At 39.2% G+C, this 18,146-nt stretch overlaps 1 protein-coding gene across 17 annotated transcripts in view; it reads right to left on the bottom strand.

The window, feature by feature from the left end:
* LOC148830896 (C4b-binding protein alpha chain-like) overlaps positions 1 to 7,380 on the bottom strand; it is a 37,158-nt gene extending 29,778 nt beyond the window's left edge. For 6 of the 17 annotated variants that reach the window (XM_088921275.1, XM_088921273.1, XM_088921268.1 and 3 more), the window contains exons 1-3: positions 6,876 to 6,936; positions 6,491 to 6,663; positions 1,018 to 1,203 (exon numbers count right to left, since the gene is read on the bottom strand). In XM_088921275.1, coding sequence (XP_088777401.1) covers positions 1,018 to 1,203; positions 6,491 to 6,578 — 274 coding nt within the window. In that variant the 5' untranslated portion in view covers positions 6,579 to 6,663; positions 6,876 to 6,936. Of the gene's footprint in view, positions 1 to 1,017; positions 1,204 to 6,490 lie in introns of all 17 variants that reach the window. The other 11 variants (XM_088921280.1, XM_088921279.1, XM_088921278.1 and 8 more) reach the window with 3 other exon arrangements.
* Between the last annotated feature and the right edge of the window lie 10,766 nt (positions 7,381 to 18,146).

The following is an 18,146-nucleotide window of genomic DNA, read 5'->3' on the forward strand; positions in this document are numbered from 1 at the left end:
GTATTTGACTTTATGAATTTTTGAATATTTTCACCACAATGTTATCAGAGCTTCATGTGGGTCCTAGTGATATATAAAGGGAGTCTGAGAGAATGAATTACAAAATAGTTTCATCTTCTTTCAAAGATCTTCTTTGAAAGAGTGGGAGGGCAGTAACGTGCAGATTAATCTCCAGTGTAAGGGCAGTTCTAACCTACCCCCATCAGAAGAGAGAACAACTCCCTCTTCACCTTGCTGCCACAGTACAGCTGCTGCCATACAGCCACAGTGGTAAATGAAGTAAACCCCTAGCTAGATGTATGGAGCTTTGGACAAACCATTTAAATGTAAAGAAAATCTATCCAACTATTTCAGTACCTGCTCTTTATCCGTTTTTAAAAAAGCCTATCACTGTTAATAGGGAACGACAGTCCCAATTACTATATGGGATCTGTTTGGTTTAATGAGAATGAAAAGCATCTCAGCTGTCTGAATAAAATACTGATGCAATATCGGCTCTCTGTTCTGCCTCTCAGGACTCTCCATCATTAAAGCATTATGGAAAGCAAAGAAGCAACACTGTACAATGTATGAAGAGAAAGTGTCACAAGTGTACAAGTACTCACTAGTACCTCAATGCATTTAAAAACTACACTCCCCTTGCTAGTCTGGAAAGAGGCAAAAGCAAACCGCTCTTTTTCCAATGCTACTGTTTCTGATGCCTTCTGGGATGATCTGCAGGAATTGCCTCTCCTTATTTTGCTCACGGTTACCGTGATAATTTGTCTTGGCTGCAATGGTGTCATGTTTTTGCGTTTTATCATTACAAAACCTCTCTAATTATTGGAAACGAGTTAACCTGAAGTAAGAACAGAATGTACTCAATTTATCACATATTAACAAAAAAAATGACAACAATTTAACCAGTCAGCTTTTGTTCCTTTTCGAAGAAGTATATCTCAAAATGACAAATTACACAGTTGAGGTGCCAGTTAGTATATGATGTTTTCCTAATCTAAAAAAAAAACAAACACTCACTGTCACATGTTAATGTCGGTTGACTCCACTGGCCGTTACTGCAGGAGATTGATGGAGATCCACTCGCTCTTCTATATCCTGGGTTACATTCATAAGTAACAGTAGTTCCCTCTGGGAAATCATTTAATAATTGAGATTGCTGACTCAGAACAGCATTCTGTACACTTGGAGGATTACTGCATTGACCTACAGAGAGAAAATGAACTTGGATTACTTTCACTTATGGCTCCAGTTACACTTTATGTTTGGCTGTAAAGCCAAAGGTAGTTAACAATAAAATAAAAAGGGACAAAGTTGGATATAATATCTTCAGTTTGATGGTTCTGGAGGGATTGTGTGTTTTTTATGGAACCTGAGTGTGGAGAGTTCAAATTCCTGGAGTGGACCCTGCCCAGATAGCTGCAGAAAACAGTACAATAAAAGTAATAAGAACCAGATAATTTTTTGTAGAAACATGTACTGGATTAATGACACTGTAGCTTAACAATGAGATACAACATCCTCACATGCCTTTTTTGAGGTGTGCATGCACGTAGGGGTGGAGATGCTTGGTCTTACAAATTGGAAGTTTTTGTGGTCAAGTTCTCTCCCTTATACATTTTAATAAAAAACTGAATTCAGCATTAATTTGATAAACTTAGAAGAAAAGAATTTCTCCTCGGGTGAACTTTCTCAAACCCAGCTTTCAATAGCCAAGACAGAGGTATCTTCATTCACCTGCTAGCAAGCTATAGAAGTGCATCCTAAAGCCTAAAGGCCTAAACTGTGCCACACTCAGGATTAAAAATCCCTTCTATTCGGTAAACAGAAAGCTAAGAGAATTACTTACAGTGGATAAAGAAATCAAGATAAATGTCAGACATTTTTCAGTCTTTAATGTGACCTTGCAACCAAAAAAATTCAAGGGAAAAACAAATAGATAATTATTAGGAAAAATAATTTAAATTAAAAAACCTACAGTTCAACACCCTAGTTGCATAATTGTGCACACCCTTTTATAATGGGGGCTGTAGCTGTGTTCAGAGTTAACCAATCACATTCAAAATCATGCCCAAGGATAAGCAGCATACAACCGCCATCAATGAAAGTGATTCTGATTAACCCCAAATAAAAATCAGCTGTTCCGGTAGAATTTCCTTGAAACTTTTGTGGTTGCATCCCACTGGGATAGCCACGGTCCACAAGGAGCTGACAAAACATCTACGGAATCTTACTGTTGAAAAGCACCAATCAGGAGAGGGGTATAAAAGAATATCAAAGGCATTGGATGTACCATGGAGCACTGTGAAGACTATCATCAATAAGTGGAGAAAACGTGGTACCACAGGGACATTGCCAAGATCAGGACAACCCTCCAAAGTTGATGACAGGACAAGGAGAAAAACTATCAGGGAGGCTACCAAGAGCCCTACAGCAACATTAAAGGAGCTGCAGGAATTTCTGGCAGGTACTGGTCACTCCTTGCATATGATGACACTCTCCCATATTCTTCACATGTCTGGGCTATGGGGTAGGGCGGCAAGATAAAAGCCATTTCTCATAAAAAAGAACATCCAAGCCCATCTTAATTTTGCAAAACAAATACATTCAATCACCCCAAACCATATGGGAAAATGTGTTATGGTCTGATGAGACAAAAGATTAACTTTTTGTCCTTAATACTAAAAAATATGTTTGGTACAAAGACAACACCACTCATCATCCAAAGAACACCACACCTACTGTGAAGCAAAGCGGCAGCATCAAGCTTTGGGGCTGCTTCTCTTCAGCTGGGACAGGGGCTCTAGTCAAGATAGATGGGATAATGACTAGCTCCAAATATCAAGATATTTTGGCACAAACCCTGCTGGCCTCTGTCAGAAAGCTAGAGATTAAGAGGAATTTCACCTTCCAACACTATAATGACCCAAAGCACACATCCAAGTCAACCAAGGAATGGCTTCAGAAAAGGAAGATCAAAGTCTTGGCATGGCCCAATCAGAGCCCAGACCTCAATCCCACAGAAAACCTGTGGAATGACCTAAAGAGGGCTGTGCACAGGAGATCCCCTGGCAATCTGAAGGGGCTTGAACTTTTTTTGTAAGGAAGAGTGGGATAAAATCGCAAACTCCAGGTGTGCAAAGTTGATCAAGACTTATTCACAAAGACTAAATAAATGCAAAAGGTGCTTCCACAAAGTATTAGTTGGGGGGATGTGCACACTTATGCAACCAGGGTGTTGTAGGTTTTTTAATTTCAATTATTTTTCCTAATAATGATCTATATGTTTTCTCTTGAATTTTGTTGGTTGCAAGGTCACATTAAAGATGGAAAAATAAGATTTATCTTGATTTCTGGCTTTACATTACAAAAACCTGCAATTTCAATAAGGGTGTGTAGACTTTTTATACCCACTGTATGCGTGTACACAAGGCATTCAGAAAACATATTTCTTTATATTTGAAATATCTACTGCTTTGGAAATGCAGTTATCTATAACTGTGAAAAGGCCACAGACAGAAAGAACAATGACTTGTTTTTAAAATCAAGGACGCACTGGACTAAATCCCAAGACACAAAACTGATAGGACAAAGCGAATGAGGACAAGTGAAAACCAGAAGTCTGCGAACTCCCAACAGCAATAAAAACCATTCAAAGAAACCAACCTATTTAAATGTAAGACTTCTACCTGTTAAGGAAAGGGAAAATACAGTGCAGTCTATAAGTATTTGGACAGTGACAATTTTTGTTGTTTTGGCTGTGTACTCCAGCACATTGGATTTGAAATGAAACAATGACTGAGATTAAATTGCAGAACGTCAGCTTTAATTTGAGGGTATTTGCGTCTGTATTGGGTGAACCATATAGGAATCACAGCCCTTTTTATACGTAGTCCTCCCATTTTAGGGGACCAAAAGTAATTGGACAATTGGCTGCTCAGTTGTTTCTTGGCCAGCAGTGTGATGGTGCATCAATTGTTCATGCACAAGAGAACAAAAGGTCTAGAGTTGATTCTAGATTGTGGCATTTGCATCTGGAGTCTACTGCTGTTGTCTCTCAACATGAGGACCAAAGAAGTGTTAATGCCATTAAAGCAGGTCATCATGAGGCTGACAAAGAATAAACCACTCAGAGACTTAACCAAAATATTAGGTGTGTCTAAATCAACTGTTTGGTACATTAAGAAGCAAGAACTCACTGGTGAGCTTAGCAATAGAAAACAACCTGCTAGACCACAGAAAACCACAGTAGAGGATGACCGAAGAATACTTTCTATCATGAAGAAAAAGTTGTACAGATCAGGAACACTCTCCAGGATGTAGGCATAGATGTGTCAAAGACTACCGTAAAGAGAAGAATATACCAGCAAAATCTCAGAGGGTTCACCACAAGATGCAAACCACTAGTAAGAAAAGCCAGGTTACAGTTTGCTAAAAAGTACATAAAAAAAGCCTCTAGGGTTCCGTGACAAAGCCTTATGGACAGATCAGACAAAGATTAACTTGTACCAGAGTGATGGAAAGAGAAGTATGGAGAAAAAAATGGAACTGCTCATAATCCAAAGCATACCTCCTCATCGGTGAAACATGGTGGAAGTAGTGTCATGGCTTGGGCATGTATGGCTGCCAGTGGAACTGGCTCACTTGACTTTATTGATGATGCGACTGCCGATGGCAGCAGCAGGATGAGTTCTGAAGTGTACAGAAGCATCTTCTCTGCTCAGATCCAACCAAATGCTTCAAAACTCATTGGGCGGCACTTCACCTTGCAGCAGGACAATGACCCCAAACATACTGATAAAGCAACTATGGAGTTTTTCAGGGCCAAAAAGTGGAATGTTCTTGACTGGCCCAGTCAATCACGTGACCTGAATCCCATTGAGCATGCATTTCACTTAAAAAAAAACTGAAAGCAAACAGCCCCCTAAACAAGCAGGAACTGAAAATAGCTGAATTACAGGCCTGGCAGAGCATCACCAGGGAAGACACCCAACAACTGGCAATATCTATGGGTCGCAGACTTCAGACGGTCATCAATTGCAAAGCATTTGCAAACATGCCAAATGTTGCTTAAGATTATGGTAATCTGTCGTTACTTTTGGTCCCATGAACTTAAAGCTGACATTCTGCACTTAGTCATAGTCACGGCTTTATTTCAAATCCAATGTGCTGGAATACACAGCCAAAACAGCAAAAATTGTGCCACTGTCCAAATACTTATGGACAGTACTGTAAATTTAGACCATGATGAAGAAGAACAAACAGCACTGTGCTCTCCTCTAGCCAATGTGTGTCTGACAACTCCATGAGCATAAATAGTAATATTTAGTAAATGTTAAACAACATCTGTAAAAGGTTTCCACAAAGAACAGCATTTTAAATTATTACATACATTATCACTCCATATCCCTGCTTCATTCCAGGGGAGTTCCAATAACCCGACTATCTTCCCTTAATCAGGTGAGTTCAACGAAATTCATATTACTGTTATTATTCCATCTTAATTAGGGGTTGACTGAACAACTGAATTTGGCTTACATGCACGTGTTAGAAAATACTTGGATTCATGCTTAGAGCCATCCATTTTCTAACAGCTCTTCTTCTAATTCAGTGTTGCAGAGGAGCCTGGAGTCTATCCCTACAAGACAGGGTACACCCTGGACATGCTGACAGGCCATTGCAGGGCAGAAACGCGGCCACACAGACTCTCACACTACGGTCAAATTTCCCAGAAGCCAGCTCATCTACCAGTATGTTGTTGGCCTGTGGGAGTAAACCAGAGCACCCGAAGAAAGGGTGAATTTACAAACTCCACAAGCATAGCACCCCAGGTCCAGAATTTAACCCAGGGTCCCAGTGCTGCAAAGCAGCAATGCTAACCACTGCACCACCAGCACGCCCCAGTAATAAATAGATCTTTACAACCAAATTTTAATATGGGTTGAATCAGGCTTCCTATCGGCTTAGCAGCCATTTTAGACAACTGCACCTCTTGATTTTAGATACTAATATGGGCAAGAACAGCAACTAGAAACAGCATTTTCTAATGCTTTAGAATGACGTTTTCTGGATATATACGGTAAAACACATTCAATACCCATCTGCTCCGGACAGAGTCAATTAAGCTAAGATTAAAACATAAAATACGAATTTACATTTCGTACCATTCCATTTTTATATGTTTTTGAGGTTTTAGCAAAATTTTCTGGCGGTATTCTAAGCCTATAATTTCGTGGACTTCAGCCCTAATCCTGAGTAATTCCACTTCAGTATGGTGGAAGAATCTTAAGGCCAAATGATTTCAAGACTGCTCTGATTTTTGCTTTTTGCCAAATTTATTTAATTGTTTTTCGTTTTTTACCCGCCCGGATAAAATATATTTTTTCCTGCCACTCAACTCCAAACACAAACCATGTGGGGCGGAGGGCGGGTGAGACAGGACACATGACAGTCAGGTACGGGAAACCAGTTAAATGTAAGATATCTGCTGTACCTGCTACGTTGACAACCAGCACAGTCAGGATCAGAACCAGCCCGTTCTGCAGGACAGCCGCGTCGCAGAAACGACCCCAGCCTGACATACTGTTTCTCTGGATATCTTCACAAGACAAAGACGGGAAAAAACATGGGCGTCGCAGCCTCCTCTTCTCTTCCCCTTCTCAAGTCCTTGTAAAAACAAGACAAACGCAACTTATATGTGTATATTCGCTTTGTTCCCTGATCCCAATGAAATAATAAAAAAGTTTTTTTTTCTTAAAAAACTAAATGTATGTCCTGAATCGCAGTTACGCCCTTTGGCTGTTTAATAAATCGATTTAATATTTTTTTTGCATTTCCTAGGTTATAACCAACTTAGTGTTCAATCAAGACTGCCGTACCTCCTCCGCAATCGAAAAATGAAAGACTAAAAATACCTCGTAATGCACTGCGTAATGTTTCAAGCTGCACCTATAACGGCCTTCCGACGTCTTCTTCCGGGGGCTGTTAGCAAATTTCTTAAAGGCACACTACCCAAGAAGATACAAATCTAAATTTGCAGTAGAGGTAACAGATCAACCGTAAATGTGGTCAGAAATAGTATTCTGAAACACACGAAACAAACTAGGACGAGGGAAACGATTCTGTATTAAAGAGAGCAAAGAAACGCTGGCTTGGAAGAAACCGAGTTTTGTCAAATGCATGACAGTTAACCAGGGCTGCTGCTCAAACTCGTAATTCTCCGTGACGCCACTTCCTGTAAAACTGTAAGCCTCTTTCTCACAGTTTTATTTCGGCATCCCGCCCTGCACCACATCTTTATCTTTGCAGCTGCTGCCTCTTGATTAACTTTTTTGTCTGTATGGGGGTCCAGATTTCCTCGTCCTACGGCCAGGCGGTTGGCCCGGAGCCAAGCGGGTTAAGGCAAAGCCTCTTATGCCAAACTCCTCCTTGATGCATCCTCTTATTGGCATCTCGGGTGGGGTTTTGCGCAGATCAGGCGCATTTCTGTAAAACCCCTCCCTGTCGCTCCTTGTGTGTTTCCTTGCCAACGAGGACAAGTATGGGCCGAGGTGGAGTTCGTTTGAAATGCATAGAAAACCGCTTTCCAATTTACGTTATCATTCACAGCTACACTGCGGCTGTTTATCGTTGACTGTCAAACTCATTACGCGCCCGACTTCAGCTTTATCATTATATTAAGAGAACGATTTTGTTTCGGCTTTTTCCAGGTGCACAAAAACATTGAAAATATTTTTGAAAAGGGGAACCTCAATTGATGTTTTAGGTGTTGAAATCAGCTTCGCTGCACGTTTATAATTAGCAAAAATAAGTTCAAGGGAAAATATGACATCTATCCCATTATACGTAGAAAACACCTGAAGAAGGCTCCACAGCCGATACGACACGCCTCTTTTCAGCATGGAATAAACCTTTACGTGTTCCTACGTAAAAAAAAAGTCCTCTAGATTATTTTGTCTTTTACTGGGCTGATATTTATTTTCTAATAGTCTCTTTATATTGGGGGTGTAACGTTTTGGCAGCAAGGTGAGGAAACATGACAGGAATCTTGGCCACAGTCGTCAGAAAAAAAATCTTGAAACATGAAAAAGCCACTCCTGCTATTTATTTGATTCTTCCGGATTATGACATTTTAGGGAAAGAAGTGACTCAAGCAGGAAATTACGCCTTTGGTACGTGGGTTGAATGGGGAGATGTAGACCCGATTAAGTAAGAATTGGTCAGTGCTGGCATGGAATGTTTCTAAGGAACAACAGATTGCAGCTACAAGTGGTGTAACATTATATGTTCGTAATGGGTGCAATAGAGCAACACAGAAAAGGGAACTTAAGAAAATCAAGAAAAAAATCTTGTATCTTATAGTTTTGGAATATACTGTACTTTATTCACTGGTTATTGCTAAATTAATGATTTAATATTCCTTGGGGTGGAGCGGTGGCTCTGTGGCTAAGGATCTGTGCCTGTGGCTGGAAAGTTGCTGGTTCAAATCCTGTGGTCGGCAGAGGAATCCTACTGTGTTGGACCCCTGAGCTAGACCCTTAACCCCAACTGCTCCAAGGGTGCTGTACAATAGCTGATCCTGTGCTCTGACCCCAAGCTTCTCTCCCTGTCTGTGTGTCTCATGGAGAGCACGCTGGGGTAAGTGAGGCTATATGGGTAATAAAGTGACCTTATCTTATCTATTAGTAAACAGCAGTGTTACCACTTCTTAGCTCGGATCTGGTTGGAAAGAAAAGCTAAACAAGACTGGACCTGGTCATTACTATGAAAGGTGCCTTCTATGGAAGTTCTCAATTATACCTTAATTGGTCCAATTTAACATTCCCTACAGATTTTAAGATCCTGATATTTCAACTTGATCTAGAAAATCTTGGTAACTATCCTTGAGGAACAGATTTAGAGATCTCTGATTTAGTGGCTGGTTAATAAGCAGTTAAATGGCTGATGTTTTACTGACCAAACTGTTTGGATTTGATTACAATATGTGCTCTTCAAGTACTCTATTGGGTTTAACTCTGTGACCTATTTCCTTTTTACTATTCCATGGGTGAAATATCAGATAGGCCTTGCCCTACAATCAATAAATAAGTTGTTTCTCCAAACTGAGCCTAAACTAGGAGAAAAAAAATCTTTTATTAGCTTTTCCTTATTAGAACTAATGGGAAATACAAGTTTCCTGAACAGGTTTTGAAGATGACTGTGGGATCCTTCAAAAGATTCTTTTAGTTAGATTCTTGACGCATGATGCCGCTAGAAATCAAATAAATAAAAAGAGTGAAATGGCTTCCTCTCATTTTTTACTTTACCTATCATTTTCATATAATACAATAGGTTCTGCTTGTTATTTTAGTTGTGTAACGTGGTGGAAGCTGGTATTGTATTACAACATACAGTACAGAGCAACGTGGCTTCTTAGATATGGTTTGGATGACAAGCACCATTTGAATGTTCAGTTATTAAAGCAAATACACTCCCGAGACAAGCCTATCCAAACAAAGTCCTTCATTGTGTCTGAATTGCAAGGGATACAAACCTGTCTGGTGATCAAAATTTGGATTTGATTACAGTACGTGATCCTTGTATGGGGTGTAGTTGTGTGACCAATTTCTTTTTAACCTTTTCATGGGTGAAATATCGGATAAGCCTTGCTGCACAGTCAGGAAATACGTTGTTTATCCAAACTGAGCCTAAAACTAGAAGAAACAAAATCCTCCATTTTCTTTTTATTACTGTAGTTTACTTCCTAATAGGAAATACAAGTTTCCAACCAAGTTTTTGAAGCTGACTGTGGGATCCTTTCAAAATTGGCTTGGTCAGATTTTACACGTACAGAAATCAGATAAAAAGAGCCAAACAGCTTCTTCTCATTTTTGCTTAACCTGACTTTTGTGCACAATACAATTCATTCTACTGCCAGATCTCTTAATTGTTTGTACAGATTAAAGTCCTTTAAGGTAATAAGAAACATTCAACATTAGACATGGATTACATGTTCCCAGTGTTCTTTCATCTAATAACAACAACAACAACAATATCATTGATATTATTATTATTATTATTGTTATTATTATTATTATTATTTTAAACACATTTCTAAAATCATATAATTTTAAACACATTTCTAAAGTTTACGGCTCCATTTCCTTCACAGTGTTTAGTGTACAATTGTTTTCTTATAAAATGTGAAAAAGTAAATTCCTATTCTTTATTAAAATTTAAAAGGTGCAAGAAAGAAAGAATTGGACCAGCGCTTTGTGGTGCACAGATACAAAGTGTGTAGTCATTATGTGGTGACATTTCAGGATCATCTAGCTGCACATATATCCTGAGATGGATGTGGCCTGGAAACAGCAGCAGCCTCCATATGCATGAGACCAGGAGTGCTGCCCTCCTACCAGACCTCTGTCCTTAAATACCTGTCTCACATGTTGCACATCGGCTTAGGGCTGCACTCGCCAGCTGCTCCACCTGGTGTGAGTCCCAGTGACACCTTCTTGTCTGGACCTCACAGCTCTCAGCTTGTTGGCGAGAAAGACAAATAATTCTGCTTAAATGGAAGCAATCGGGCAGGCGGTGTGGTGACAAGGTGGATAGCATTGCTACTTCGTTGCTCTTGGCTCCTGGGTTTCGACACCAGGCTACAGGTACGTTGATTGCATGGGTTCTCGAAGAGAGCTCCAGTTTGCTCTCACCTTCCAAAGACATGCTGGGGAGGTTAATTAAGTTCTTTAAATTGTGCATCTGAGCGTGTGTGCCTTGTAATGGACTGATGTCCCGTCTGGAGTGTGTTCCTGTCCTGTGCCCTATGCTTCTAGGATGTGCTCCAGATTGCCACATGTCTGTCTATTTCCTCTGACAGGAATCTACTAGCATATAAATATTCTAGAGTGTAGGGCAAATCTTTTCAACAAACTGGTTTGCATGGTTTTACTTTTCTGTGTGTATAAATATTCACCTTTTTGTCTGTCTTCTCAGATGCTGCCTTCTGTACATTTAGTAAACAGATATGCTGGAGTATCTGCCTCTTTTTTGAGTTGGTTTGTTTGTGGTTACAGTTGTGGGCAAGAGAAGAGAAGTCCACAAGAGAGAAGCAGAGTAGGAAGTAGGAACCTTAACCTCTATTCCACGTCCAAGCTCCGTGGACGTCCATGCACAATCTCTCTAACCTTGATTTCCCCTTTAATTCACCTTGTGTCTTACTTTCTGTTTCTCACTGCTCCAGATACTTTATGCTTGGTATCATATTTCACTTCACAGCTTCCAGCACTCAGCGGTTTACTATTTAACATGCTCTTGGTAACCAGCAGAGCTCATTGGGTATATGAGATAAGACTTATTTTGTAGCTGATGAGGTGAAACTGTGATCACAAGCCATTCTGAACTTTGATAACACCATGAACAGGCTTGAGCAGCCACCAGGAATAATTAAGCTTTTTTTTGGCACAGCTCTACAAAAATGACCTTTGCTTGACAACATTCCTGATCAGAAGAAAATAATAGAAAACGCATAGTTCACATAACTTTAAGTTTTCTATGGGAAAGAACACTGAATGATTCTGAATTCAATATTTCAGCAATATTTTCAGCAATAATACAGGGGATCCCCCCTCATTTAGTAAATGTGTGTAGGTTTGATGTTGTTCTGATGGTTATTACACAGAAAGGGGGATCCCCTGTTTACACGCTGCTGAATAGTGATCAAAAGATGTTCAAGTCCAGGACATGTGTCTGTAAAATCCCCCTAAGTTGACCTATGAGCAGTGTCAGAGAAAGTTACTTTAAAAAGGAATCCATTCAGATATTGCTTACTTATGAAAGGGACCTCTTTCTTCAATAAATAATACGTTGGGAGGAAATTGCTTTTAATTTGATACATGATACATAGATCACTGCAACTGACAACATGTTTTAAATTATTTCCAACCAAAACTCCTGATAATTTTGTAAAGTAATTAGCCACTCTCTCCACCAAAGTCCAGCACTGGGCCTGTATGAAACATATTGGAGTTCCCCACTGAAGAAAGGCTCTTAATACTTTTATTGATTTTGTTGGTAAGATGTTGAGTTCAGAAGGGCGTGCTAAATAGTCTTTGGACAAATCTGAGACATGTTTATAAACATTAACTGACAATGTTGTATTTCTAATTAAACATTCAGATTTGTGTTAGAGCAATCACAAACTAGAACAATATACTGAGCTTCGCTTTGGGGAACGTACAGTGAGTCTGGGATATGGAGAAAGGTGAAAACAAGAGGTTGCCTTGGATATACCAAATACTGTATTTTTTAATTCAAGTTTCCGAGTTCAAAAGTTCATTTTCTTCATAAAACATTGCAAGGTAGGAATCTGGCAGGGTGATGCATTTTTATTCTCCAGGTTCACTGTAAAACATTCCAGTGTATAAACACGGGGCTTCTTGTAGAATGGTATTTATACAAGTGGTATGTTCCATGGAAACATACTGCATGACAATCCAGGAAATGTGCTTACTGCTGCATTTGTAACATACCTCACAGCAATTCAGAAACAGCCTTGACAATTGTATTTTTGTATTGTATTTTTCCGTACAGTATACACTCCCTCAATAAATTGTTGTTTTTTTTTATCCATCCGTTTTCTAAACACTTCTTCCAATTCAAGGTCTCAAGGGAGCGAGAGCCTGTCTCTGGAAGCAATGGGAGTAAGGTGGGATGCACTCAGAATGGGTTGCCGGTCCATCACAGGGCTGAAACACAAACATGCACCCACACTCCCACCAGGGCCAATTTTGCCAGAAGCCAATTAACCTACCGGTATGGTTTGGGAAAATGGGAGGAAACCAGAACATTTTTTTTTATTTGAAAACTAATCAGTGTTTAACTGATTGGCAACAAATGTGACCTGAGAGACGATTGGCATGGTTTTCCTTATGGGGCATTTCTTCATTGCATTTTAAAATCTGGTCACAGTACATTTGTTGTGGTTTCTTAACTGGCTGCCACGGCAGCAAAAAATAGAGAAAAGAAGTCCTCCAGCAAAATCTAATCTAAAAGAGGAAGTGGCATGTTTTAGATAAGTGTTAATTCCTCTGTATTCCCAACTACAGATCTGAAGCCTTCTCCACTGGCCATTTGTGTGCAGGGAGAGTTCCCCAACAGCTCAGTTGTGCTCTTAACTTCAAAATAAAATAGTTTTATTTTCTTAAAGTGGAACTGCAACGTTATCTTTATATTTGGGGTTTGAAAGAATCAACGTTGAGAAGGGCATTTCAGACCAAAGTAAAATGTACAGTTCATGGTGACTTGCAAAATCTCCTCTTTACATTGCAAAATAGACCGAATCTCCCCGTATTCTGTGATTCAGAATGAGAAAACAAAACTTCAGGTGTAATACTTTTCTTTTAATCCAATAGAAATATTGCTCTCAACTTTTTACCAGCAAATACTACTTACTGCACAACCTGTACTTATGTGCTTGTACAGTATATCACATTACATTAGTCATTACTAGGAATCGCTGCTTCATATCACAATTTGCATAAACACTCGCTCTCGCTCCTGGCAACACAAGGCATTTCCAAGATCATATCCGCTTATTTCGAAATTTGTGAGATTTTTCTATACCATGAGTGAATTTATTTTGTTACCAAGATTTAATTACCAGTCTGAGAAATTGGGACCACAGTTCCCCTTTAAGTAACCTTTTTCTGGGCTACACTGAAGTTCTATAGCATTTTTTCTAAGCACAGACATTTTTCTATTAGTCACTTCTGCTCTTTAAATAGTTGTGATCTAACTAGAGTTATGTTTATGTCAAATGTTCCAAGGGAAGTAAGACACTTTGAGAAAAAGTATGTTGTCTTAGCTGGCAGTAAGTACTGGGTGTGCCCATGTTGCATGGGAAGAAATCAAGAGAAGGTGGGAGGGGACATTGACTGTGCTTTGATTAGTGCTCTGGAGCAAAGGCAACATTTTATGACCTAAGTTCCACTTATCTACAGTATGTCCCTTGTGAATAGCTGACATAAGTCAGGAAAAGAGATGTATTTTTCCTTTCATCTGTATCCTTTCTATCTGTATCCCTGAGAAGAGCCAGGGATTTGCAAAAAAGGTATTTTACAGGAGTGTTGAATTCCTTCGGTGATTATTACATTAAGGGTCTTACCCTTACGTGTTCTGAGTTGGTGAAAAAAGAACCTATCAGTAAACTCCCTTCTTTTTTTTCTTTCAGACAGTGACTCAATTTCCATACACTTGTTATACATTAAATTGATAAAAACCCCAGAGAACTGGAGTCTTCTGGCTTCTGACATAAAGATATAAATTAATTAATAATAATAATTGCTTAAACTTATATAGTGCTTTTCTGGACACTCCACTCAATGCGCTTTACAGGTAATGGGGACTCCCCTCCACCACTACCAATGTGCAACATCCACCTGGATGATGCGACGGCAGCCATAGTGCGCCAGAACGCTCACCACACATCAGCTATCAGTGGGGAGGAGAGCAGAGTAATGATGCCAGTTCATAGATGGGATTATTAGGAGGCCATGATTGGTAAGGGCCAATGGGAAATTTGGTCAGGACGCTGGGGTTACACCCCTACTCTTTTCGAGAAACACCCTGGGATTTTTAATGACCACAGAGAGTCAGGACCTCGGTTTTACATCTCATCCAAAGGACGGCGCCTGTTTACAGTATAGTGTCCATGTCACTATACTGGGGCATTAGGACCCACATGGACCACAGGGTGAGCGCCCCCTGCTGGCCCCACTAACACCTCTTCCATCAGCAACCTTACTTTTTCCCAGGAGTTCTCCCATCCAGGAAGCATTAAAATTTACAGGTAAAACTAAAAAGGTATTTTAACTGTATGCCTTGTAACTGCCTTTGGATAGAAGCCTAACAATTTACATAAAAGCATTCATGCCTGAGTGTTCCAGTCACTTTGTGGTGATATCCTCTGCTGACTCACTGTCTGAAACAGATACTTGAATGGTATTTTTTCATCCATTAAATTGTAGAAGACAAAGGAAAGCTTTATGTCATGAGTTGGAAGTTATTTCAGGTCTGACACTACACCCCTCACGTAACATGCAGATTCATATGTTTATATGGTTATATGGTTCATATGGTTATAATATCATGATAACAACTCTACCTGTCTGCATTATTAGCTGTGCTGTCTGTGGTGTCCTGGCTGTTTTAGAAAACTTTTATTGTTTTATTCTCTGCAATAGAGGGAGAAGAACATTTTGTCGTTATATAACAAAGTCCATGTAATCAAACCATATAATTTGTTAGTGGTAGTTCATTGTTGTTCTCAATCACTGCAAAAGAATGAGGGAAGTATTACTTATGACGTTCGTTTTTATCTAGCACAGGTTGACGGTGCAGGGCTTGGCTTTTATTAAAATGTTCTGTGGAATTTCAGTGGAACAGATAACAATTTTGGAACCATTCCATTGTAAATGACAGGAAGTTGCTGCCTGGGCTACAATCCTTCAAAGTATTGCAAAAAAACTGTGACTAGGATATGAAATACATATTACTGTGTCTGCAAACAGAAAATAAAATAAAAACAAGCAGTCACCTGCATCCAGGGAGCTGTATACAGTACATACAAACGTGTGTTTCTATGTACTGTACAGAAAGGCAAGGGTAGTGTTGTGCTGATGGAGGAATTATAGGAATTATAATGGCCCTTAAGTAAAATAAAAAGCTGATAATAACTAGAGATGATAAACTTACATTTTTAAAGTACAAGCAAAACAAAAAGCAAAATAATGCCCCAGTAGAAGCAATCAGGGCAAGGTCTGTGAGGTTTGTAAACTCTCAGGGAGTTGTTTCCATCTCATTACAACATACATCTCACCATGCTGGAATTCCTCTAGGGTGAATGTCTGGCCCTAGGGTGCAGCTTGTCAGGGTGGTGCATGTTACACACTCACAGCTCTGCAGTGAGCACATGGAATGACATATTCTCAACATTTTTAGAAGCCATCATCATTTACACCCAGATTTACAAGATGAGTATTTTTTCCCACAGTGTACAGTCCTAGTTCATCCCATTTCCTCCCTAGCAACAAGGTTCCAGTGACTCAATCCCACATACAGTATACTTGTTTTTCAGATTTTATTTATAGTCACAATTAAAGAAAAATACTTGGAAAAGTCATTGTAAGTCCAAGAATAATGACACTCACTATATTTTGTTGAGGCATTACATTTCTTTAGCATTCTTATTGGTTTTGTTTTTTTTAACATCAGATGTCACAATTCAAATTAGTTGTGACACACAGGGGCATTCCATTACAACATAAAAGGGTGAATGTTATTCATTTTTATAAACAAATGAAATAATGATATTATCATTTCTCTTATCATCGGGAGACTTTGGTCTTTTTTCTTGGTGAATTTTCATTGAACACTGCTAGTGTAAGGAACTTTTCAATCTACAGTGCTACAAAAGAAGAAACCCTTTAATCTAATCTGGGTGAGCCCTGGGTTTCCATCTGTTCTCTTGCAAGCAATTCTATTCTTGAATGTCCAGGAACTAAGAAAAGTATTTTGTATCAGAAAACCTGCCCCATACAAAAGTCTCCTGGGAACTGTAACTGAAATTACACTTTAAATCTATTCAAGTTTCTTGAGTCTTTCTCTGGGTTTTTTAAAAGAAAAACGTCAACAAACTACTGCATAGTAAGCACTGTTTCTTATGTGCTGAAATCTGTCTCTGCAGTATTCACCTGGCTGTGTATTTCCATGGTAACTTGTAAGTGTTATAGTGAAAGTATTGAAGAAGTGGCCGGAAAGCAGGAATGCAAATTCTATTCAGGTTTAGATCAAAGAACATTTCTGGTTGCCTTTATCTCAAACAAAGAGATATATATATATACACACCATAATTAAATCAGTTATCAACATTGCATTAACACATGTATTTCTAAGAACATGATCACACTCAAAAGAGAGAACACCCCAACTATTTTGACATCAGTTAAACATTCGGTATTAAGGATTCATGGTTGTCACCATGCACTTGTTTACTGTAAGCATTTTAGTGCTTTAGGCTTGACCTCTAGCTTTCTGCAGATAATGATCATGGAAGTTAACTTAAAAACACCCTGTTTACATACAGGAAGTAATATTAAAAAGAATTATCACCCCAACACCACTAACCTGCAGCATGTGGCAGCTGCTATTTTCTCTAGATATTCCTCCCCGTAACCATATTTAACGTATTATAAACTGAGTGACATCAGCAAGAAAGTGTTAAATCGCTGTGCACAGCAAGGTGACATTGCAAGCCATTCTCTTCATTTTCAGCTTACTATATGTGCTGTATCACTACCACTTGTAGTAATGGGAAAAGATACTCCTGAATTATCACACAAGGCACAAGCATTTTTCTAAGTTAATTTCATTGCTGAGTCTTTTTCTGAGAATTGTTTTATTAATGTCAAAGACAAAATAAAACACATGCATAAAAGTACGTACTAAGATAAAAAATATTACATGAATAGAACAATAATCAATTGAGCATATACTGTATGAGCATCACATACACTTCATTTCATACAAGATTGTATATTGCTAAAAAGTATTGGGACTCCTATGCAAGTGACAGTGTACAAAATATCCATATTCATATAAATATTATGACAGTGGGAAGGGATTTCCCCCATGCACCACTAGAGGGCCCTCTAATTGTCACCTCTCTAAATACCGCACGAGAATGCGTATCATCACCACCTGGGTTCTTCATTAGAAACTATTACATTCTCACGCGATCTCCCTGTGTTCGCCATAGAGCCATGGCAGCGGTTTAAACGCTACGGAAAGCCCTTAACTCAATCTATAGAGCGATTTCCACATTTCCTTAGAACCTCACCGTTCTCACGGGCTGGAAGAATTCAACTCGGAGTGCCTCCGCACTGGTTCTCTACCTCATCCCGAGGTACTGAGCTTCTGCCAGTGAAAAGGCAGCCAGAAATCCACACTATTACAATATGTACATATGACGAATATGAATATAAAATATTAAGTCTTAAACCGTATGTTTTTTTGGAAAATGTGCTAGTTTGCCAACCAAGGAAAGTTAGAGAAAAAAAGAAATTTGTTCAAGGTGTACATTATCCAGTAGTTGTTCCCATGAAAATGGGACA

The sequence above is a fragment of the Atractosteus spatula genome, chromosome 7, assembly GCF_055471065.1.
Source record: "Atractosteus spatula isolate fAtrSpa1 chromosome 7, fAtrSpa1.hap1, whole genome shotgun sequence".
NCBI classification, from domain to species: domain Eukaryota; kingdom Metazoa; phylum Chordata; class Actinopteri; order Semionotiformes; family Lepisosteidae; genus Atractosteus; species Atractosteus spatula.